The 23,932-nt window shown below is 37.3% G+C and overlaps 2 protein-coding genes across 3 annotated transcripts in view; both read right to left on the bottom strand.

Annotated features, from left to right (window-relative positions):
* The window catches only part of epc1b (enhancer of polycomb homolog 1 (Drosophila) b), a 33,551-nt gene extending 33,033 nt beyond the window's left edge, over nucleotides 1–518 (bottom strand). The window contains exon 1 of the mRNA XM_056480156.1: nucleotides 209–518. The gene's annotated coding sequence lies outside the window, so the exon portion shown is untranslated. The remainder of the gene's footprint in view (nucleotides 1–208) is intronic.
* A 1,690-nt stretch (nucleotides 519–2,208) lies between these two features.
* Nucleotides 2,209–22,387, bottom strand: itgb1b.1 (integrin, beta 1b.1). 2 transcript variants are annotated; one of them, XM_056480120.1, is made up of 16 exons: nucleotides 22,134–22,387; nucleotides 21,005–21,071; nucleotides 20,588–20,673; nucleotides 20,281–20,485; nucleotides 18,048–18,218; nucleotides 17,731–17,966; nucleotides 17,203–17,358; nucleotides 16,136–16,231; nucleotides 13,420–13,509; nucleotides 12,772–12,912; nucleotides 10,613–10,815; nucleotides 10,295–10,533; nucleotides 5,060–5,279; nucleotides 4,712–4,932; nucleotides 4,423–4,589; nucleotides 2,209–4,307 (listed from the first exon to the last, which is right to left on the bottom strand). In XM_056480120.1, exons 2-16 carry the CDS (start codon nucleotides 21,069–21,071, stop codon nucleotides 4,242–4,244), a joined length of 2,364 nt encoding a protein of 787 aa, XP_056336095.1. In that variant the 5' UTR covers nucleotides 22,134–22,387; the 3' UTR covers nucleotides 2,209–4,241. The 2 variants fall into 2 exon arrangements, with proteins under 2 accessions (XP_056336095.1, XP_056336088.1); XM_056480113.1 differs by having other exon boundaries at nucleotides 22,142–22,387.
* Nucleotides 22,388–23,932: the final 1,545 nt, after the last annotated feature.

Genomic DNA, 23,932 nt, shown 5'->3' with positions numbered 1-23,932 from the left:
TGGGGTTATCGAGGCAGACCTCATTTAGGACGATATTTTGAGCTCAGCTGCCGGACTGATGTCACATAATGATGTTTGGAATATGCTGACGCTCGCCTGCCAAGTTCACAGTTAGACTCGCTCATTCAGCAGCCCCTTTATGTTATCGAAACGACATTAATCGATCAATCCCCTTTAAACGGGACGCAGACAGATAGTCGAGACTTACCAGCGCTAGATCCAGAGGTCTTCGCGGGTCTGCCCTGAATTTGCCACATTTCAACTGTTTCAGACGGCGGAACTGTGTAACGCATCAAGGTGGTGTTTGGCAAACAAACGGCACAGTCGTCAGACATACTGTCTCTCTTTCTCGCTCTCTCGCCTTTGCTTTCCCTTCGACACAGCGATTAGAAGATCTTCTCGGTTAAATGAAGACAACGCAACCCCGTTAAGAGAGATCCGGCGGGGAAATGAAGGAGTTATTTGAGTCAGATTAGGCTGTAAGCAGACCCCAGGGAGAGTACGAGACTGCCACAGGGTTAATAACTTTGCAATGGCAGCGAGACGCCGCCTGATTGGTCAGTGAGTGGCACCAATCACCTGTGGGAAGCTTCAGGCATATGATCTAAGTGGCAGCATGAAGAGATGCTGTGGCAGAACTAATTACTGCAAAAATACACTTAACCCCTTCTATTGTCCTTTCGACAGTTTTTTTGTATGCGTGCGACTATAAACTATACATAGTTTTAAATACTACATCGTTTGTGAAAGGAGTCATATATTGTCAATGTCGCAATAGCAGTTGTTTCAGGGTAAATATAATGACCTATTTGCCTTTAAAGTCTGCCTTACATAACATTTACTTAGTTAGCTTTCTCTATTAGGGCTCAATTGTGTCCTAAATGATGCTATATTTCCATGTGGTGTTATGTCATTGGCCCATGGACATTTCCTGCTTGTTATTAATCTATTTCATAACTGTAAAAAGAGGCAATTCAATCAAAACTTACTGTTAAAACAGCTATCATAGCGTTATTTATCAATATGTGGCTCCTTGTGGATTCGACCAGAAGCTATAAAAATTAAAAATATAAAACAGGAAATATGCTGGGACCATTGTTTTTGTTTACGTCCCTCAAAATGGTCTATCCACACTATTTCATAAGTTATTTTCATCATCGGAGACTGAAATGATTCAGAGATATAATGAAATACTATGAAATGATTACTAAACTGTGCCTTCACCAAATACAACCATGAAGTTACACAGGGAAAAAAAACTCACCCACACCATGTGGTTAAACCCAACACTGTTTTATTGGGTTTATCAAAAGTATTAAAAAATAATAATCATTGGTGAACCTTGTTTTGTCTTCTTGAGCTCTGGCTCGGGAATACTATAATTTCACAGGAGAGTTTAATATTTACATATAAACATTACAAAAAAGGGCGGTTCATTCCTCTGTGGCGACCCCTGATAAATAAGGGACTAAGCTGAAGGAAAATGAATGAATGAATCACAAAACAGAAAATGATAATTAAGCAAATGGGAAACCAGCTTATGAATCAGATCTGGTAGATTGTGTTTCAAAAATACATTTGCTTGGGTAGCAGACATAAGGGAGAAAATGTTTGCTAAAACAGATGGTAAAATGCATTTTCTGTAAAATTTAAATTTTGAATAAATTTGTCAACATCTGAGTGATCATTTTGGTCTAACTTTAAGCTATATTAAAGGGATAGTTCACCCAAAAATGTAAGATCTGTCATAATTTGTTGAACACAAAATCTGATTTTGTGAAAAATGTTCAAAACCTGTAACCATTGACATCCACAGTACAAAAACAAACACTATGTCAATGGTTACCAGTTTAAAACATTCTTCAGTATATCTTTTATTTTGTTCAACATAAGACATTTACACAACGTTTTGTGTGTTTTGCATGTTCGTTTACACTACAACGTAAATTTTGGGACTGAAATGCATGAATCTGAAAATGGGATACAAAGTGGAAGTTTTTGAAAACACTGTCATTGTCATATCGATGTAATAACCCAAAAATGACAGACTTTGAGGAGGATAAACACAGAAGGATAGACACACAAGCGACATTGTACAGGGTCAAGAGCAAAGACAATAAGTGAAACAGTAAGTGAAAGAACCCGTAGCTTAAGCTGGCTAGTGATGCTAGCAGGCTAAAGCTAAAAGCAGATGCTCGAGAGACAAAATGTTTAGAGTAGATTTATTTGTATAAAGGTATTAAGCGTTTGTTCACCCACAGTAGGAAAGACAAATACTAGCGAACAGTGATGTGTTTTTTGATAAAAAAGGAAATTGTGAATCTTCAAAGCTCCAAACACACGCAACGAGGCAACCGTAACAACAATAATCACATCTGTTGAGGGAGGTGAAGGCGGCGTAAAAGGAGGTGTAAAACAATGACCTAGTACGTGGTAGTGTTGTTGCTGCTCAAGTGTTTGCTATCCCTGCTGAAAAACCAAATGACCAGCTAAATCCAGCTAAAACCAACTTGATCAGCCTGGTTTAGGCTGGACATAGCTGGTTTTGGCTGGGTTCCCAGCCTGGCTAGGCTGGTTTTAGCTGGCCATTTTCCAGCCTGACCAACTAAGACCAGGCTGGAAATGGATAGAAACCAGCCTGGAAATGGCCAAAACCCCTCTAAAACCAGGCTGGTCAACCAGCTAAAACCAGCCAACCAGCCTAGGCTGGTTTAAGCAGTTTTTTTCAGTAGGGATATCTTCATTAGCATACTGTGGATTTACTTCACACAACAACCAACAGCATAGACGCATTTTGTATGCATGAAAAAACTCTACATTCACATCAGCGCCACCAACAGCACAGAATACAGTGTTTTGGACTGTGGACAAGTGGACTGTGTAAATGTGAAGCTTTTTTAAAAGGTAAGGGAAAATATTTTCAGTTTTTGGCTACAGCACTAGCTATGTTTCCATCCAAAATGAGAATTAACTTTATGCGCAAAATTGGAATATCGCATAACAGATATGCGTATAAAGCATTGTGGCGGCAAATATTAACAGAAAAAACAGAATTTACTGCGGCAGGAGAATCTGCGTGAATCTTTTCCTTATTTAATAAATGACTTGTGCCTCAGAAGACGATGATGACATGCAACGAACACGTAGTCGTGTTTGAAGGCATGAGACACGGAGCGCAGATGCTCTTGACAGTTCTGGAGATAATTAATAATATAATAACACTAATACTGAAATGGTTAAGGCATTTTAGAATGACCAAAACAAAATTTCAGATGTTTAACAATGTGCTCAGCCTGCTGATATGTCTATTCACACACATTTTTATCCACAAATGGTCTCTTATAAGAGTAATCACATGACCTTTTTAATGCGGATACTGGAATTTGTTTGGTAAAAGTGTTTCCATCGTAGTTCATGCGCATCTTTTCTTATCGAATAAAAAGTTTATCCCACTCAGTTATGCGCTTATTTTTTTTAATGTGCATTTTCAACATTTATGCGCAGTTGGTGTATCCATCAACTGTTTTTTTATGCGCATATCCATAATAAGCATGAAAATAGGTGGAAACGTAGGAAATGTCATGTAAATGTAGCCCAAAACTAGCTTGTCATAAGTGGGTAAATTATGACAATTTCAGTATTCTGTGAACTATCCCTTTAAATGCAGTTTGTGGTACTATATTTGACTGCAAGACGGGAGTGTAACATGACAGGGGCGTAACTTGTAGTAAGTTAGAGGGATAACTTGCACTTATCGAGATCCCAATGAACCATGCAAGATGTCACAACGAGATGCTGTTGGCAAGATGGCGGAAACAATTTCCACAGAACATTTTCAGCAAATGTTTTCATGCATTTTCTCCAAATTATATTATTATATTCATTATTTTAGCAACTTCACTCACTGACTTCTTTGTTCGATTTGTCATGAAAGTTAGCCGACTCAGCGTCGCCCCCTGTGGTTGCAGATAACAGTACAATGGTGAGCACGTCAGGTATGAAAGCCTACGCAACTTGCAGCTGTATTGTGGAGTAGATGTAGAAGTTAATAACGGTGATGGTTGAGTTTAGGTTTGGGGAAAGTGTAGACATTAATAACTTTGATGGGTACAGTGCCATTTTGCCGACAACATAGTTTTGACATAGTTTTCCCTTCATGTTACGCCCCTGTCTTGCTGTCTGCAGACAGACCCTACTCATACTTGTTGAGAACAATTCCCGTTAGTCATCCTGAAGATCCATCACTTTCCCTCATATCTAGGATTCACCACAGTTGTTACAGCGCTCTTGTAGATGGGGTTCTCGCCCTAAATAGAAAAAAAGACTTTATTATCTCAGTATCGCTCTTATAGCATGAACCCAACCAATGTATATATGTTTTGTAATATCAAAATAAAAAGAAATATCAATAAAGACACATACCGTATCCCACTTGGCATTATTTTTCTCTTTTTCAAACTTGTCGAACTCTCTGCGGTCATGAATAACCATGAGCAGCTTCCAGATAAGCAGAAGTGCTAAGCCAATCAGAACGATTCCTGCGACCACACCTGCTACAATGGGGATGATGTCAGGGCCAGAGGGACACTCTGTCAACACAGAAACAAAGAATAATTGCAAACTAATATGTCTGATTGAAAAGGCCCATTAAACAAGATAAAATGTAGGATTGCTGGTTTTTGCTAATTGCTTATGTCCTTCATTTATTTACCCCTGTTTTCAGCCACATAAACCTGAATGCTGCCATCTTTCTCGCTAGAAGAAGTGAAGAAGATCCAGCAGTCGTCAACGTCCCGCTCTTTGCAGTGATTGATGTTTGGTGGAGGAAGATCCTCCTTAGTCTTCACCTTCTTTATACTGAAGGATTTGCAGTCCTCATCGCATGTCTTTTGCTTGCTTCCCGTACCAAAATGTTTGCACTCAACACAATCCCTTTGAGGCAAAACACAAGAGGAATTTATTTAGGACTGCTATCTGAGATTAAATCAATTCAATAATTTGACACATCGCTTTAGAGCAGCCTGAAGTAGGGAAAGAAATGTTCTCAGATGCAACTCACTTGCGTTCGGTGCAAATTCTGGGGCAGGTTGGGCAGATTTCACAGGTCGGACCCTCATAATTCTCATCACATTTGCACACGCCACATTCACATTTGCCGCGGCCATTGCAGATCTCATTGGTACTGGCCAGACAAGTTGAGGTGTCAAGAGGGCAGTCACAAGCACTGCCGGTGTAGTTAGCATCACAGATACACTTCTTACACTCACATCGGCCATGACCTGTGGAGAAAAGTACACTTAATTCACAGCTAAACCTTTTTTTATACTTAATGTATTTGTTCAAGTAAACAATCTGAAAATACTTAAATATTTAGCTTAGTTTTAAACAGTAGATGGCACTGTATGCTTCACAAACGGCCATGCTATGCTTTCATCTAATTCCATACATATACACTACCTGGCAAAAGGTACTGTATGTCACCTATCCAAGTTTTAGGAACAACAATAATAACTTGACTTCCAGTTGATCATTTGGTATCAGAAGTGGCTTATATGAAAGGCAAAGGCCTCTACATTATGCTTATTTTATCCAAAAAAAATTGATCATGCCTTGATTTTTTATTATTTAATTAGGACTGTAAGGTCTAACTTTGCTTGGAAAAAAAGTCTTGTCACTTAACAGAAATAATGTACAGTGTGTAGAGTATATAAAGTCATGGTGCAGTAGAAAAAGAATTAATATTGTGTTTGACTCCCATGAGCTTGGAGGACTGCATCCATACATCTCTGCAATGACTCAAATAACTTAATAAAGTCATCTGGAATGGCAAAGAAAGAGTGTTGCAGGACTCCCAGAGTTCATCAAGATTCTTTGGACTCATCTTCAATGCCTCCTCCTTTATCTTACCCTAGACATGCTCAATAATGTTCATGTCTGGTGACAGGGCTAACCAATCCTGGAGCATCTTGACCATCTTTGCTTTCAGGAACTTTGAAGTGGAGGCTGAAGTATGAGAAGGAGTGCTACTGCTGAAGAATTTGCCCTCTCCTGTGGTTTTAATGTAATGGGCAGCACAAATGTCTTGATACCTCAGGCTGTCGATGTTGCCATTCACTCTGCAGATCTCTCGCACGCCCCATACTGAATGCAACCCCTAATCATGATTTTTCCTTTACCAAACTTGACTGATTTCTGTCAGAATGTTGGGTCCATGCAGATTGCAATAGGTCTTCTGAAGTATTTGTGATGATGGGATGCAGTTCAACAGATGATTCATTTATACCTTCTGCCCCTTTTCCAAATTATCAACTAGAAGTCAAGTTATCATTTCTTGCTTTTACACCTGGGATTGACGACAAGACTTTTTTATAGGTAGTGTACCACTCAAAGTTAAAATGATCATTAAAAAAAGTTAGAAAAGGTTTAAGCAAATTACAAGAGTGTTCTTTACGAGCTGTGTTTACGGTAATCTTGTGACATAAAAACAATTTTTGCTCGCCGACAATGCATAATATTCATTTCTCAAATGACTTTTTGCCACAGCACTACAAATTGAAAAACCTTTAAAGGGAAATACTTCTGATATTAAATCATTCAACATTTTAACCACAATTATGTTGTTGAGAAATTTAGTAAGAAAATAGTTTAGTGAGAAATAGCTTGTTTAAATCAATTTCCAATGCATTTTTTTGCTTATATAGCCTTTTTCTACACTTTTTTTGAGTAATTTTTAATACTCAAATCCGAAATGTTGGAAAAAAGGAATGGCTCACATAAAAAGACTTGTTTCAAACCTTTTTTGTGAGTTACTTTTTTCTGTCGAACAACACATAAGAGGGTTTTTGAAGGATGTTGGAAGCAGGTAGCCATTGACATACATTTCAGAAATAAACAAAAAGCAGGTCAGTGGTTACCAATGTCAAATTTTCTTTAAAATATCTTTTGTGTTAAACAGAACAAAGAATCTCAAACATGTTTGAAAAAAGTGGAGGGATCATTTATTCAATAGAGTCATTCAAGACAGCTGATTCATTCCAGAAAGCTTTTGTTTTTATGAATGCTTTACCAATCCTAATTCTAACCCTTAGCCCTTCATTGGGACACCCCTACCCCTTCACATGAACGCGCAAAATGAGGGGTAGGGGTGTCCCAATTCTCTTTAGCTTGAAGGCGTAGGGCTAAGGGGAAGGGCTAGATACCCCTCGAAAGGGAGATTTTTCAGGACAACACTTGAAGCCAAGGGATAAAACATTTCCCAGAATAAACCAGCTACAACAGCAGCATTATTAATTTTTTTTTTTTTACAACAAACAAGCATATGTTTTAAACCATTCATAATGGCATTCGTGTTTTACCATCATGATTAAAAAAAAAATGCTAAAGTTAAAACTGCTAAATTTCACTATCTAAAATCCCTAATAATAACTCCTGTATAGCAGTCCCACAAAATAAATAAAATACTGACACTTGATGACACACGAAACCCCTGTCAGAAAAGTCTAGTGGCTGCGAACAAGCTTTTTACAGTGTCTGCTATGACACTAATGTGGTTTTCTTGTGTTAACACATACAGTAGATGAATATGGCCATGGTGTAAATGCACAGTTCAGTTACGAGCTTATTGCCACATTATATCATCATGATTACATGATATCGTTGCCTTCAGTGATTTCCTGAAGATAAATATAAAAAAATAAGGCAACTGGAATAACTACAGCAGTCACGATCATCTGATCTCATATGAAGTAAGAGCTCACGATGACATATGATGATGTGTGCAGGTGCTGTAGTGCTGTCCCAATTCTTAGGGTAAATTTTGAAGCCCTTCCTCTTTACTCTGTTTCAAGGGCCAAGGGGAAGGAGTAGGGGTACAAACATAGAATTGGGCATAAATCACTGACTTACTCGATTAGTTAAAAAATGCTGAATCATTTAGTAAACTAGAAACACCTCCATGTTGCTGTGATCTATTTTAATTAGAGGTAGAGATAAACCATCAATGTGACAATAGTGTGACAGAAATATAAGTCATGTAATATTAAAACCCTGGACATATATTGTATTCTAGTGAACTCTATACAGGTGAGTGGGCCTGACAAACCACCTATAGGATACACTCCTTCCTCTCTTATGCACCAGGCACTTTGATAGCAACACTTCTACGTTTCTGTTTGTACAGATCCGCTCTTTTAGATTTTTGTACTTAGTACTTTTTTTACAACCACATACTCTATATTGAAAGTCTTTAAATAGTTTATATCTGCTTTTATTTTCTATTGCATAACTTCCATTTCCCCAAATTTAGATTATTATTGTTGTTTATTGTGATTGTTTTTAAGGTTATGAGCGGTTGTGTAAGCATTTCACTGCCGATCATACTGGCCCTGTTTACACTGTCAGGTCTTGATGCCCAATTCTGATTCGTTGCCTATATCTGATTTTTTTGCCTGTCCATTTACACATTCTTTTAATTGTGACCCATATCTGATTTATGGGCTTACACTTGCCATACAATTTATGACGTCACACATGCGTAAACGCGGGTTTTAGTATCTGCGCCACACTAGCGAAATATGCAAAGTTCGGCCAACTTTAAATTGATTTTGAGGCGGAGAAGGAGGGAAACGGACATCATCACAGCTTGCGCCTATGGTTTACATATGGTGTCCTTTACTGACTCATCTCCCAACAGAGCAAGGAAGGTAACTTCTGCCATCGACCACTTACCACTTTCCTCCTCATGTTTCCCCTATTGTTGTTATCGCATGGGCTTCTCCAAACAAGCTCTTCCTTCTACGTCATTAAACAGCGGAGAAGTGCTACATTGTCGTAAGTTTAATGACGTGCAAAATGGAATGCCTCAAAAAATGCGATCTGCCTGTTTACATGATAGTCGCATTGTCACATATCTGATTTATATCCATATATGAAGCAGGCCTGAAACCGATGTCTGAATATCCGAATGCATGCATTTTTTGCGTGTTTACATGGTCATAGAACAGATCCGATCTGTAACATATGAGCAAAAAAATTGGAATTGGGTCACATTTACCTGGCAGTGTAAACGGGGCTTCTGTGTATGACTCTGTATGTGACAAAGGCTGCATTTACACTGCAGATCTTGATGGTCAATTCCGATTTTGTGACCGTATTCAATTTTTTCGATGACCTGCTTACATCATCTTTTAAAAGTGACTTGTATGCGATTGTCTGCATTTACACGGCAAAGACTCAATGACCAGGAAAAAAAAAAAAGAGCGGGTGCTGACTGAGGTGATAATAAAAGAGCGCTTTTATTATCCGTTCCTGTATTTAATCTGTTCGCAGGGTTTCATATTTTTAAATTCTTTTTTGACAAGTTGTTTTACTATAGTTTATGACAGAAAAGTTCTCATTTTGGCTATCTTCTTTTAATCTACGCCTTTTCAAATCAGTAGGCATCTAAATGTATTGCTCATGGTGTGATTTATGCGTGTGATGTATACAATAGTTTTATATTAATTTATATTAGATTTGGAGAAGATATTGCGCTCACTCTCTCTCTCGTTAACATGCTTAAATATTTGTGCTACATGACAATACAAAAGCTTTTTATGTCCTCGTGTATGAGATTTAACGTTTGCGACTCTGCTGAAGTCTGTTCTGAAATGAAAGAGTCAGACTTGACGTCATTCATAATGGTTTTTAATGACGCGCGACTCGCATTGACAGGTGAAAATCCGATCTACCTGCTTACACCGCAGACACGGATCCGAATTATATCAAATAAATTTTCACATATGAACAAGGCCTGAATCGGATTTGAGTAAATTGGAACCCATGTGATTTTCTCCTGCTTACACGTACACGGGCCATATCCAATCTGTGCCACATGACAGCAAAAAATCTGAATTGAGTCACTTGAAGCATGCAGTGTAAATGCAGCCAAATAGAATTTGAATTTGAAGAGTTTAGATGCAAAAACCTCTAAATGCTGTCTGAAATTTTCTCCTAAAATGAGCTTTTTTTTCAGCTTCCTATGTTTATGTTGTTATTTCAATTTAAAGACAATGAAAACAACTTATTCGTCACTATAAAAGTAAAATTATGAGAAAAATAAAGTAAATATTTAGAAGTAAATATGATCAAATGTCATTTTTGCACCTAAAGTCTTCATTTGAACCTCATCTGAGCATTAACCAATAATCTGAATAATTCTAGCCAAAATTAAGGTGGTTCACAAGGTTGATGATTTAGGTAAATTCTCTTGTATTCACTTATCCCACACTAGCATTAATGACTCAGTGAGTATTACCTCCACAGAGCTTGTTGTTTGAGCGGTCGCAGCTGAAGTTGTCACACTCGCAGAACATTCCACTGTATCTCTCCTCTGGGTTGTCTCTTTTCTTACACTCACAGGTTCCACAGACACATTCTCCATTGTTGCTGCAGACTTCTGTGCCATTATGCATGCGGCAGTTTGCATCCAGATCATCTGCCAGCACCTCATCTTGGCTACACTCACACAATCTGCCTAATCGACCTTCATTACACCTGATATGAAAGAGAAAACAGTCAATCAGAAAGTTTGTCATGTCTTCATTTATGTAAAGAGACTGACAGCTTCTCAGACCTGCAGACTCCACACTCCAGCGTTCCCTGTCCTTCGCTACAATCGGGGCTGTTTTTGATCCCATCTTTGTGACACTCACATTCACAGATGAAGTTCAGGAGGATCTCCACCTCCTCACTGAAGCCCAGCGGCTTGATCTTTATGGTCTCTGATTTACCTTTAGATGGACAGCCTTTAGCCGTGATTTCTATATCAAACAACACCTGTGAGGAACATAAAATGAAAACGCAGTGTTTACATTCCAGTTGCTTATCATTTATTTGTATCGTGTAGATGGAGAAGGGTTTATATTTGTGACACTTTCTTAAAATGCTAAGGCCTCATTGCACATTGCAAAACCACAACCAAAAACTTCTGCACATTAGACTCACTAAAACAGCTGTGCACTATAAAACATTTATCATTTTCACAAGTATAGCTATAATATATTACAGTAGAAAGTTCTTAACAAATTTACAGCAGTAAATATAATGGTTATAAAGTAATAGCTTCAATCCACATATAGTACAAAATAAGAAACAGGACAAAAAGTCTATGTGGTTAAATATAATTTTATTTTCAAATAAATTCAATTAAAATATTAGTAATGTACAATACGACATATTGTACTGAAAAACATTATTTAACGTTTTTTATTATTTTAGTGCCTTTTAATATGATCTATATTAAGATATCAGATTTTTTTCATGTTAATACACTACCTGATAAAAGTCTTTCTAAGTTTTAGGAACAACGAATAATAACGAATAATAACTCGACTTCCAGTTGATCATTTGGCATCAGAAGTGGCTTATATGAAAGGCAAAGGCCTCTAGATTACCCTTATTTTACCTAAATAAATTGATTATGCCTTGATTTTTTATTATTTAATTAGGACTGTAAGGTCTAACATTGCTTGGAAAAAAGTCTAGTCACTTAACAGAAATAATGTACAGTGTGTAGAGTATATAAAGTCATGGTGCAGTGGAAAAAGAATTAATGTTGTGTTTGACTCCCATGAGCTTGGACGACTGCATCCATACATCTCTGCAATGAATAACCTATAAATAAAGTTATCTGGAATGGAAAAGAAAGCGTTCTTGCAGGACTCCCAGAGTTCATCAAGATTCTTTGGACTCATCTTCAATGCCTCCTCCTTCATCTTACCCCAAACATGCTCAATAATGTTCATGTCTGGTGACCGAGCTGGCCAATCCTGGAGCAGCCTAACCTTCTTTGCTTTCAGGAACTTTGATGTGTAGGCTGAAGTATGAGAAGGAGTGCTATCCTGCTGAAGAATTTGCCCTCTCCTGTGGTTTGTAATGTAATGGGCAGCACAAATGTCTTGTTCTCTCAGTCTGTGGATGTTGCAGTCCACTCTGCAGATCTCTCACACGCCCCATACTGAATGTAACCCCAAACCATGATATTTCTTTCTCCAAACTTGACTGATTATTGTGAGAATCTTGGGTCAATGCAGGTTCCAATAGGCCTTGGGATGATTGGGATGCAGTTCAACAGATGATTCATTAGAAAAAAATCGACCTTCTGACACTTTTCCAAATGATTAACTGGAAGTAAAGTTATTATTTTTTTGGGATCAACGAGACAGGACTTTTGTCAGGTAGTGTAGACTTTAAGTAAGATAAAGTAAGTAGAACTTCAAACTTTTGATTTTTCCAAGTTTTTTTATCTACATTTTGGCAGAGTTGTAAGTTTCAAAATACACAGAGAAAAATGTGCTGAATCATACAATAAAATTTTTTTACAGTGCATTTCTGTCAATCAAAGCTGCCAGTTACCACCAGAAGACACTATCAGTTTAAATGCACTGAATCAATGCAGTAGATATTGTCTTGCCATATTTTAAAAAAGTGCATAACATAGGCAGTCATTTTATTATACTTATTTTTTCTTTTTGTTTCATTGGGTGTTGCTCTTCTGCGTGTCAAAAATAAAGCCCTAAGCTATATTCTAAATAAGATGAAATAATTTTAATGAGCGATAAATTTAATGGGAAGTATTTAAACAATAAGAGCACTGGTAAATAGGCATGCGCTTAACGTGTGCAATCTTACAGAAGAGAAAAATGTGACTAGCTTCTGTCTTGTGGGTTAAGCTTAAGCTACAGTTACATAAATGGAGTCACTCAACAAGCACAGACAAGTTCACTCCCTCACCTCGTCCCCAATGGAGATGTTGGAGCACTTTCTCCCATTATCTCCTGTTCCACTCACTCCGTTCTTGCAGTGGGAGATGTAGGAGATGGACACACCATCAGGTAGCTTGCTGTTCTCCAGAATCACCTCAGAGGACAGAGACTAATGCACAGAATACAAACACAGAGAGCATATTAGTGCTGGGCCAATAAGAAGAATTCATTCTAATAGCACATTTAAAGGCATAGTAATCATTTCCTTGATGCCCTCATGTTGTTCTAAAGCCGGTATGACTATTCAGTCATTCTGTATGATGGAAAGGATATTTTGAAATACTTCACAGTATATTTTGTGTGTTTCATAGGAATGATTGAATGATGTTTTCATTTTTTTGTGTGGAAACTGTAAACTTATGATTTCATTAGTCACAGAATTGTTAATCCAGCCAAGCAATAAGCTTCTTAACCTTTCCAGATCATTAAAATGGGCTGAGTAAATATCTAAGATTATAAACAACCCCTATGCGTGGGAACTGCCTGTAAAGTAAAATCCACTGTAAGCAAAAAAAAGAGAAACTGTGGTTTCAGTTTCTTTTCCACCAGACACAGAAGGAAACTAGAGCTGACCACAGAGAAGCATTACTTAGACAGATACATAACTTTAACTCACATTATAAGCATCGATGATGAGCTGGATGACATTGGAAGAGCTGGTAGACAGTGTCCCCACTGCTGATTTTGGGATAAGGGCAGACAGTTCCTGTTGCACACACACATTCATTTGCTCTAGGAGTCAATACAGACTACTATCTAGGAGTTAAACCTGATGCTTGTATTATAAGAAGAAGTTAGTAGAAGTAGAAGTTGCAACAACTCAACCACAATGACTGAGGTTAGAGTAGAACACTAAATATTGTTGCTCTGTAGAGTTGCTCTTCAGCGGATCAGTGCCTTCAGCATTATACAGATCTGACATGAACTGAACTTCAACATTTTACATACTAAACTGACCGAAGCTGAAACTTTAATTTAGGGCTGGACGATTAATCGAAATCGGCATTCAGAATCTATAATAAATCAAAATTTTCCAGGTCAATTTTTTTTGTTTATTACTTTCCCCACCGAAAAATGTTCAGCACTTTGCAGCCAGATCCGATCTTTATGGAGTTATTTTAATGACAAATGTGCAGTCAGGGTGCGAATTACACATTAACGATCGTGGAGGTCAACTTTTTCGGTAATGTTAGTTTGTGTAATACATGCTTCAGTGAATCAATTTCATGTATTTATTTAAATTATATCTAATTTATTAATAAAATACATTTATGTTTTCGGTGGTTTGTGGGGTGGGATGGGCTTTTTAGTGTATTCTGACCAGATTAGCTATTTCGGCTTGTTTTAGGTCAAACTATGCATCTAATTGGAATTTATTTTTAGGCTTCATGTAGAAACAAACATTTATTTTATGAGAAACTAGTCTTGTGAACTCTTAAGGTGTCTATCTGTGCTCTAAAACCGCCAGTTTCAGACTGATGAATGACATTTTTCTTGCATAGACTGATTGGTGCAATTATGAATGGCATGAACTGTTATAGGGGTAGTCAAATGGATGTCTATTTTTTTATTTATTAACATTATTATTTAAAATACTGATCAGAGTGAACTTTTTCTCAGATTCAAAGGGCTGACCCCCCATACATCTTGTTTTGACGATCTTCGGGGGGGTGTCAAGCCTTAAATAGAATCCCCCTTTAATTCGCACCCTGCAGTATTACAAGTTGAGAGCGTATTCATGTAATACGAACGTGCATGACGATTTCCTTTGTTTGTGCACAAAACTTACTGCGTGCTCTCAAATATATGCCGCTGATTTTTATAAGAAAAAAGTGACTGTTCGTTTTAGGTATTTTGTGTTTTAATTTCAGTTATTCAATGTTGATGTTCAATAAATAATCATAGATAGTAGATAGTGTGCGTGTTTCCTTGATATATTTAAAATCAAGTAACGCACCCTTCACTTGTAATATGTGAGCATATTTACTAAACTTGTCAGTGAACTATGAGGCCCAAAAAATAAATAAATAAAAATAATTGTTCATTAATCGTAATCGAGTTCGAATGTAGAGATTTTGATTTCAGGCCAAATCGGCCAGTCCTACTTTAGTTAACTAGAACTGCACCAGCATTCTACACTACTCTCCTGCCTGCCTAATGGCTTGACGTTTCAACGATTTGAAATATTATGACTTTAACTCTCGTTTTTTCATCTATGTTAAGCTGCGTTGGCACAATCTATATTGTAAAAAGCTCTATAGAAATAAAGATTCATTGAATTAAAAATCATAAAATACATTTGTTACTTCCAAATACACTGTATAAAATGCTGGGTTCTACAAAATTCCTCCATGTTGTCCCAACACAAATCGATTCATTTACTTAGTTTTTACAAATTTAAGTGGATTGAACGTAAAACAATAAAGTTGTTATACCTAAAAAAACAAAAGAATTGTGTTGCTTCAACTCAATTTAGATAAGTAGCTTGAACAGGCATCAAAAGTCACTTCTTTTAGTGCATTGTAAAAAATGTAGGGTTCCACACAATTCATTCATTTTGTCCCAACACAAATTGATTAAGTTAACTTAACACTTTTATCAAATTTATGTGGATTGGACATAAAAAATTGAGTTGTCCCAATGAAATCTCAAGAATTGTGTTGTTTCGGCTCATTTTAAATAAGTAGTTTGAACGAGCAAAAAAAAAAACTTTGAGTGTGTTGTCTAAATAGTTCTAAAAAATGCTAGTCCAGTGTCCTAATTTGCAGTGCTCAAATTGAGGGGGAATGCCGGGGGATTTTTCCTCCTTTATGGAAAAAATGACAAAAAGCATCTCCTTTGTAATACCACCATCCCCTCTTACCACCCCCCTTAGATTAACAACAGTGTTTGTCATGCAAAACTTATGCAATATAATAATTTAAATTCTCTATTTATGGTAATTTATGACATATAAACAACGACAATTGACCAATCAGAACTCAGAATTGTAATAAGGCACCACGCATAAGTGTAATACAGTTCATTGTGCCTTTTTGCGCGATTTTCACAATGTCTAAGAGAGCAGTGATATTTAGTTGTAAGGAATGATATATTAGGTGTTTAATATTATATATGTATAATACTGCCGTGCATACCTGCATTTCAGAACAGTTTAAACGGCTTGACGCGAATGTGCCCCCCCCTCCTTCTGTAAATGGCCATTTCAATTCTTAGGTGGAAAATATGGTGGATAGGGCCATCTGCTTTCAACTTCATCATGGCGTTACCTCAATCAATGTGGTTGAATTACAGTATAACAAAGATTTAATATTTGATTGTGAGGTACAGACCTGATAAATATCCCGGATTTGTTCGGTCACAGCAAAGATAGTCTGAATATTGTTGCCACTCAGTGTGTCTACCAGCTGAGAGATGGTGGGGTAGTCCTGTCAACAAAGAAAAAAGAAAAGAAAAGAAATTAGGGACACACTGTGACTCTTCCAGTTGTCTGATTTACAGTCACTAGCCACTTTATAAGGATCAGCTGCTCATAATGCACATATCTAATCAGCCAAGAAACATGGCAGGGACTCTCTGCAATCAGACTTGAAGACATGCTTAAGATAATCTAATAAAGTTCAACCTGAGCCTCAAAGTGCCCACAAAGTCATTTAGATGAAATGACATAGTAGTTTAGTCTGAGTATTTCAGAAACCGCTGATCTTGTTCATGCTTTTATCACCAGCACAGTGGATTACTGGAACAGCCTCTTCACTGGCCTTCAGAAAAACGCAGTCAGACAGTTGCAGCTCATCCAGAACGCTGCGGCCAGGATTCTGACCCGAACCAGAAAATCAGAGCACATCACATCTGTCCTTAAGTCTTTACACTGGCTCCCAGTTACATTCAGAATAGATTTTAATGTACAATTATTTGTCTATAAATCACTAAATGACCTAGGACTTTAATATGTTACAGATATGTTCACTAAATACAAAGCTAACAGATCACTCAGATCATTAGGATCAAATAAACTAGAGATTCCAAGAGTTCAGTCAAAGCAGGGTGAATCCACCTTCAACTTCTACGCCCCTCACTGCTGGAATCAGCTTCCAGAAATAATCAGATGTGCTCCAACATTAGGCACGTTCAAATCAAGACTGAAAACACATCTGTTTAGCTGTGCCTTTACTGAATGAGCACTGTGCTACGTCTGACAGATCGTACTATTGTGTCTTTCTTTTCTTTTTCGTTCTTTTATAACCTGTTTTAACACATTTCAATCTGTTTTTAATCATTTTTATTATTTTCTTATACTTGTCTTTTTTATTCTTGTTTATGTAAAGCACTTTGAATTGCCACTGTGTATGAAATGTGCTATATAAATAAACTCGCTTTGCCTTAATTTCATACTTACAAAGTAGTTGCTCATGGTGTACATATTATTGTCAAGATGGCATTTCCCATCATTCGGACGAACGATGCCACCAAGTTTTCCATCTCCAGCCAAATGAAATCCAGCATCTGTGGAAAACACTAGGAGACGAGTGACATTCCTCCAGCCAATCACGTCCTGAGATACAATCAAAACACAGCAGACAGAACACAGCTTCAGATGGCCTAGGAGTGAGTATCCATGTAACCCAATGATAAGTGTGTTTCTGATTTGGCATATACATGTTGACTAGACAAGTAGTGTTTGATAGTTAAATCACAACCCTAAGGTTACTGTTAAAACCAGCATATAAAGATGATGTTGAAGTGATTTATACTATATAAAAATTTGCATTCAACTTAAAAATTGTCAGCATTTTACATTAGAAAAAAATATTTTACTGGAACAAATCGCAGGCCATTCACAGGCAAGCGTAAAACGGCATGTGCAAACGTGTATTGACTTTGCCCGTAGTTCTCTGGCATCTGAGGAATGTTCAGCTTGACCCACCTTGCAGACAGCAGCCTGCATGATTGCATCAAATCCTGCCTCCGGAGCGTCCAGGTTTCCAGAGGTTTTCTGCTTGCTGACTTCTTGGGTAAACAATGCATGATTGTCTGTCAAGCTCAGGACGTTTTTGTAGCTGAAGGGCGCAGTGCAGTCGTTTGGAAAACAGGGGTTTTTCAGATACTTTGGCGTCATCAGAATGTAAGGCATAACCAGCTTCTCCAAGAAAGAACCAAAACCTGCAAGCAAGAGTTATCGGATCATTTAACAGTTTTAAAAGCATACAAAGGTGTGGATGTAAGCATTTGTGTCTTCCTGACCTATATGCAGGTCTTTCGTGATGTCCTTCATCTCTTTGGCGAGTTCGGTTCCCAGGTTTTTGACATTTTCCAAATTGCTCAGCATAGAGTGACTGAGGTCCATCAGGAAGTACAGATCAATGGGATAATCCTCTGCCCTCTTGAACTTGAGAGTAAACTTCTGTGCTTCTCCTGTGGAGAGACGAGACGAGAGACTAAAGATGCTATGAATGCTACTTTTACTTGAATACCTTTGCTGAATTCATTAGGCAAATTCATAATAAAAAGCAACACTAAATATCTGCATAATTATCCATTAAACTTGTAAGTAACATTTCAGGTATTCTTGAGTCATCTGTCTGAAGAACAAATGCAAAGTAAAGCATTGAGTCTCTCGTCAACCTGATTTCACCAAGTAGGACACGTTTGTGGATTAACATCTATGTTGATCCTGGAACAACATTCCAATCAGCTAATCAGAATTAAGGGATACATTTACTGTTTATGTTAAGTTTAGACTTACAGTTAGGTTTATGCACTTCTACATGATTGCTATCGGACTGTTTTTCCCCTCTCATTTTGGGAATAATTTACAGTTATGCTTGGGTTTTAGGGGTAGGGAATAGGTATGGATTACATTTTCGAACAAAAATGATGTTCCAGGATTAACATAGATGTTACTCCAGGATCGCATTGTACTTGACAAAATCATGACGTGCCTGAGTGTCTAATAAACATCATAATCAATAACCTTATAACAGTCCCTCAGAGTCAGCCAATTGAACTTGGGAATCAAATCATTCATTTTCCTTCGGCTTAGTCCCTTATTTATCAGGGGTCACCACAGCGGAATTAACCGCCAACTATTCCTGCATATGTCTTACGAAGCGAATGCCCTTCCGGCCGCAACCCAGTACTGGAAAAAACCCATATACTATGGCATTCAAATTCACACACACTCATACACTAGGACAAATTTCATTCATTCATTCATTTCCTTTTCAGCTTAGTCCCTTTATTAATCTGGGGTCGCCACAGCAGAGTGAACCGCCACCTTATCCAGCATATGTTTCACGCAGTGGCTGCCCTTCCAGCTGCAGCCCATCACTGGGAAGCATCCATACACACTCATTCACACACATACACTACTACTAATTTAGTTCATCCAATTCACCTATAGCACTTGTCTTTGGACTGTGGGGGAAACCGGAGCACCCGGAGAAACCCCGCGCAAACACGGGGAGAATGTTCAAACTCCACACAGAAATGCCAACTTGCCCTGCCAGGAATCGAAGCAGCAACCTTCTTGCTCTGAGGTGACAGTGCTAACCATTGAACCATTGAGACACCGTGCTGTCCAGAATCAAATCTAACTTGTAAATTACTTCCAGATTTACCAAAAACATATTTGTTCACAAATGATGTCATTACTAACAGAGTTCAAAAGAACTCGTGCACAAAGCTGCCAAACGATGCTTTTGTAAAACACAGACGGCCTCAGTGAACTAGGCCATCTGATTCATTAAAACGTTCAATTCGATCTGCATGACTATCTCAAGTAACACTATAACGTAAGATGTATCTAGTCAAAAAAATGTGTCAGCGCCAATAGCCTAGGGGTCAAGTGCCCGACATATAGCGACCCAAGTTTGATTTCCGACCATACGTGCCAACGCTCCTGTTTTTCCCAGGAGTCTCCCATATTTCAGACCGATCTCCCGTTTTGTTCTGTCTCCCGGAAAACTATCGTCCTGCCGCACACACATATTTCGTAGTTTCCAGCATGCTAAACACATATTTCTCAACTCCCCCCACCCCCCCCCCCCCCTCCCCTTCCGGACTTTTAGTGTCAAATGTTGGCAATTATGTTTCCGACTCGAGGTGCTTTGCCGACCTTTCCCCTTTCTCTGCTCCCAACTATTTTTTCCTGTCAATTCTCTGCACTATTCTGTCCATTAAAGATTAAAAACCCTAAAAATTAATTATTAAAAAAATGTAATTCAGTAATTGCATGGACCACATTTATAACACGGTTAAATTTTCCATTCAAACGCGTTCTCTCAGTCCTTATTCGCTTTGGGTCAGTGGAAAAGATTGGCAGATATAATCAGTATTCCTTGGAAACTCTCCTATTGTGTTCCATGAAACAAACAAAGCCATCCAGGCTGTGTAAATGATGACAGAACTGTCATTTAGAATTCACATATTCAACTTCTGATTCATATCTCACAACACATTCAGACACATCCAGTACCTGAGCGAAGGTTCAGCGTGACTTTCTGTGGCTGAATCTGCGTGATCTCATCGGGCCTCAGATTTTGTCCTCCATCAATTTTACGATTAGTGACGGGTTTGTTCTTGTCAATAGTGACCGCTCCTCGAGGGTTTTCTACACCGTCTGCAGTGCAGCCAGCTTTCGCCATAGACTCAATGTCATCGCAGCGTGAAGGTTTGAAATCCTGTTTAGATGCAAGCACAGACTTGCTGAGCTACACATCTTCCAGCAAGACTCTGATCAACAGTCAGACGAGGAGAAAATCAGTGTAGATGAAGGAACTTACAGGATCTTTGCACCACACACACTGTGAGCCGATCTGAATACACTCTCCACAGGTTTTGGCATTTGCAGAAATGCATGGATTACTGTCTGAGCACAACACACAAACACAAAAGCAAGATCTAACATTTTACAATACAAGTCAGATTCACTGTGAGGGAACAAATCACCAACATTTTCTTGTGACTTAAGTGTAGTTATTAAAGTGTAGTTTTAAGGAAAAGCAACTAAAAAATTATGTATTTTTGACGAATATCTACTGTAATTGTAAAAATAAATGTTTTTTTCCATATGACTACCAAAGAAGTTCACTTATTCCCACATTACAATGTGATACACTCAATACACCTAAACATTAAAAGAATGTCCCCTAAGGCAATAAAAAGTAGCTGTGTTGTTGGAGATAAATGACTTTTATTACCTGTTTTTGCTCCAACATGAAAGACAAATCCAAGTAGAGCTGATATTAACAGCAGCTTCATTTTCATCTAAAAGTAATAAGACATAAAAAACAACACAGAAATGCATCACATAGAAAAACGTTTTGTAAATGGCAGTTCAATGTACAGTTGAAGTCAGAATTATTAGCCGCCCTTATTTTCTTTTCTTTTATAAATATTTACAAAATTATGTTTAACAGAGCAACGAAATGTTCTGATAATGTTTTTTACATCTGGAGAAAGTCTTATTTGTTTTATTTTGGCTAGAATAAAAACAGTTTTGAATTTTTTTAAAGCCATTTTAAGGTAAAATTATTAGCCCCTTTGAGCTAAATCCCCCCCCCCCCACTGTTTACAGAACAAACCATCATTATACAATAACTTGCCTAATTACCATAACCTGCCTAGTTAACCTAATTAACCTAGTTAAGCCTTTAAATGTCACTTTAAGCTGTATAGAAGTGTCTTTAAAAATATCTAGTCAAATATGTTCTGTCATCATGGCAAAGATCAAATAAATCAGTTATTAGAAATGAGTTATTAAAACTTTTATGTTTAGAAAAAATCTGCTCTCCGTTAAACAGAAATTGGGGGAAAAATAAACAGGGGGCTAATAATTCAGGGCGATACTAATTCTGACTTCAACTGTATATATTAAAAATGTGCATTATTAAACTTGACCCATTTGTTTGATTACGAAATAAAACATTCTTTGCGTTAAAGAAGGATGGGCACAGAGAGGTCTCTGACTCAGAACAATGAAAAGAGACAGTTAATCATTGACTCTGATAACAAATAATATACTGAGCTAGAAAAGGCAGAGACAGGAAACAAGCATGTCCTCTTCTGTTAATCTACATTTTGATTATTACCCAAACACAAATAGCATACATATATTATCACATCATTCTACATTTCATAATAAAAACCAAATCAGTCTGAAAGTCTGACATCTGATCTACACTGCGAAAAGTAACCTGCATAAACATAATTTGTATAAGCCTAAACAAGTATGTGCATAAACAATACTTACACAATCTGTGACTGCTAAAAAGTCATGAGATTTTGTTGGTCGTTCTAACATAAGTAAAATAAATCAATATATCATACCTACTCACCTTAACTCATGCTCTCCAAGGCTCTTCCTAGAGTAATGTGTTTATGAAATAAATGTTTATATGATCAACTTTTCCTGATAGTATTGGGTTACAGTACACCTTGACAGTCCTTTAGGCATACGAAAAAAAATCTAAAAAGAAAGAAAGAAATAAAAGTGTGGGAAAGTCCTGAGAGCGTGTGTGTATGAGGTGTGCTCAGGTCTCGTTCAATGATTTAGCAGTTGCACTCTCGCACACCTCACAAACACACAGGAAATAAACTGAAGGATTGAGAGCTATGGGCGGGGCTTGTCGAAGTGAGGCTCCTCCCACTGAACGCACGTTAGGGAAGAAAATAAGACAGGAGGTCAAGTACTTATAATAATTATATAATTTTCTACTTAACATAATACTGTAATGTTTATATGTAGGTTTATATATAGGTGGCGCAGTGAGTAGCTGTCGCCCCACAGCAAGAAGATCGCTGGTTCGAGCCTTGTCTGGGTCAGTTGGCATTTCTGTGTGGAGTTTGCATGTTCTCCCCGTGTTTGCGTGGGTTTCCTTCGGGTGCTCCGGTTTCCCCCACAGTCCAGAGACATGTGGTATAGGTGAATTGGGTAAGTTAAAATTGTCCATAGTATATGTATGTGAATGAGAGTGTATGTTTCCCAGTGATGAGTTGCAGCTGGAAGGGCATCCTCTACATAAAACAAATGCTGGATAAGTTGGCGGTTGATTCCACCGTGGCGACCCCTGTTTAATAAAGGGACTAAGCCAAAAAGTAAATAAATGAATGAATGAATTGTCAGAGACAGCTTAACATTCCCTGTAAAAACAAAGTTAAATGTCTAGTTGACCAAACTCTTCTCAGTTCTGGGTCAAACAAATATATTCGCTTAGTTATTAGTAGTTGTCAGATCTCTTTACCTGTTTGCATGGGTTTTTGGAATAATATATTTGGTGACATAAATTGGGAACAGTTTTGGCTTCTTCTGAAAAACTTTCCTTTTATCTAATAAAGCTGTTGAAGTCTCAAAATCATTTATAATTGCTATCCAACAAATGCCACACTAGCTAAATATAATAACAATATTCAGCCTAAATGCTCATTTTGTACTCAATATGACCAAAATACTAAATCATTTATTTTAATAGTGCACTTACTGTAAAGTGTTTTGGGTTGACTTTTCCAATTTCATTTAAAAATTCTCATTTCTAAACTTTTGTATATCCCCAAAAATTTTATTCTTTGGTTACTTTCTGAACTTAGATCCTTTTTAAATGTAAATCCTTTTAAATTTATTATTAATTTATTGCTTTTTTTTGGCAAAATTTTACATCCGTAAATGTACATTTTCAAAGAAACACCCTTTTTTATTTCAGAAAGGATTATGATTTATATGTGAACTCCTTAAATAACAAATAAATTGCATGCAAAAACTCTTTCTTGGTGTAAAACATTTAAACTTGTTTAATTTGCTGGAATTTTATTTATGACCCTTTTTGTCTCTGTTCATATTGTATCTTTGTAAATGTTCTTTCTTGCATAATAATAATAATAAGAAGAAGAAAAGTTGAATGTCAAAAAAACACAAAAAGTGAATTTCTGTAACTGCCAACTGTAGCGCTGACTTGAAATGACTTTTTCTGGAGCAAAACAGTCACCTACATATTGGATTATCCGAAGATAAACAGATCAAAAACAGCAAATTTACATTTCTATTCGTTTAAGATAATTGGCAAAGAACACAAAATTTGCCTTGACAATTTGCAAATCAGAACTACTTTTGCTGTATACAGACTATGATAGTC

Source organism: Danio aesculapii, chromosome 2, assembly GCF_903798145.1.
Source record: "Danio aesculapii chromosome 2, fDanAes4.1, whole genome shotgun sequence".
NCBI lineage: Eukaryota > Metazoa > Chordata > Actinopteri > Cypriniformes > Danionidae > Danio > Danio aesculapii.
This window is presented reverse-complemented; position numbering and strand designations above follow the sequence as displayed.

Excerpts from the sequence above, each read along its gene's own strand:
- itgb1b.1 (XM_056480120.1), bottom strand. The coding sequence starts at position 21,071 with ATGAAAATGAAGCTGCTGTTAATATCAGCTCTACTTGGATTTGTCTTT. Across the intron at positions 4,590-4,711 it reads TTATGTGGCTGAAAACAGGG|AGTGTCCCTCTGGCCCTGAC; the intron begins GTAAATAAATGA and ends CTGTGTTGACAG. Across the intron at positions 4,308-4,422 it reads ATAATGCCAAGTGGGATACG|GGCGAGAACCCCATCTACAA; the intron begins GTATGTGTCTTT and ends TTTTCTATTTAG.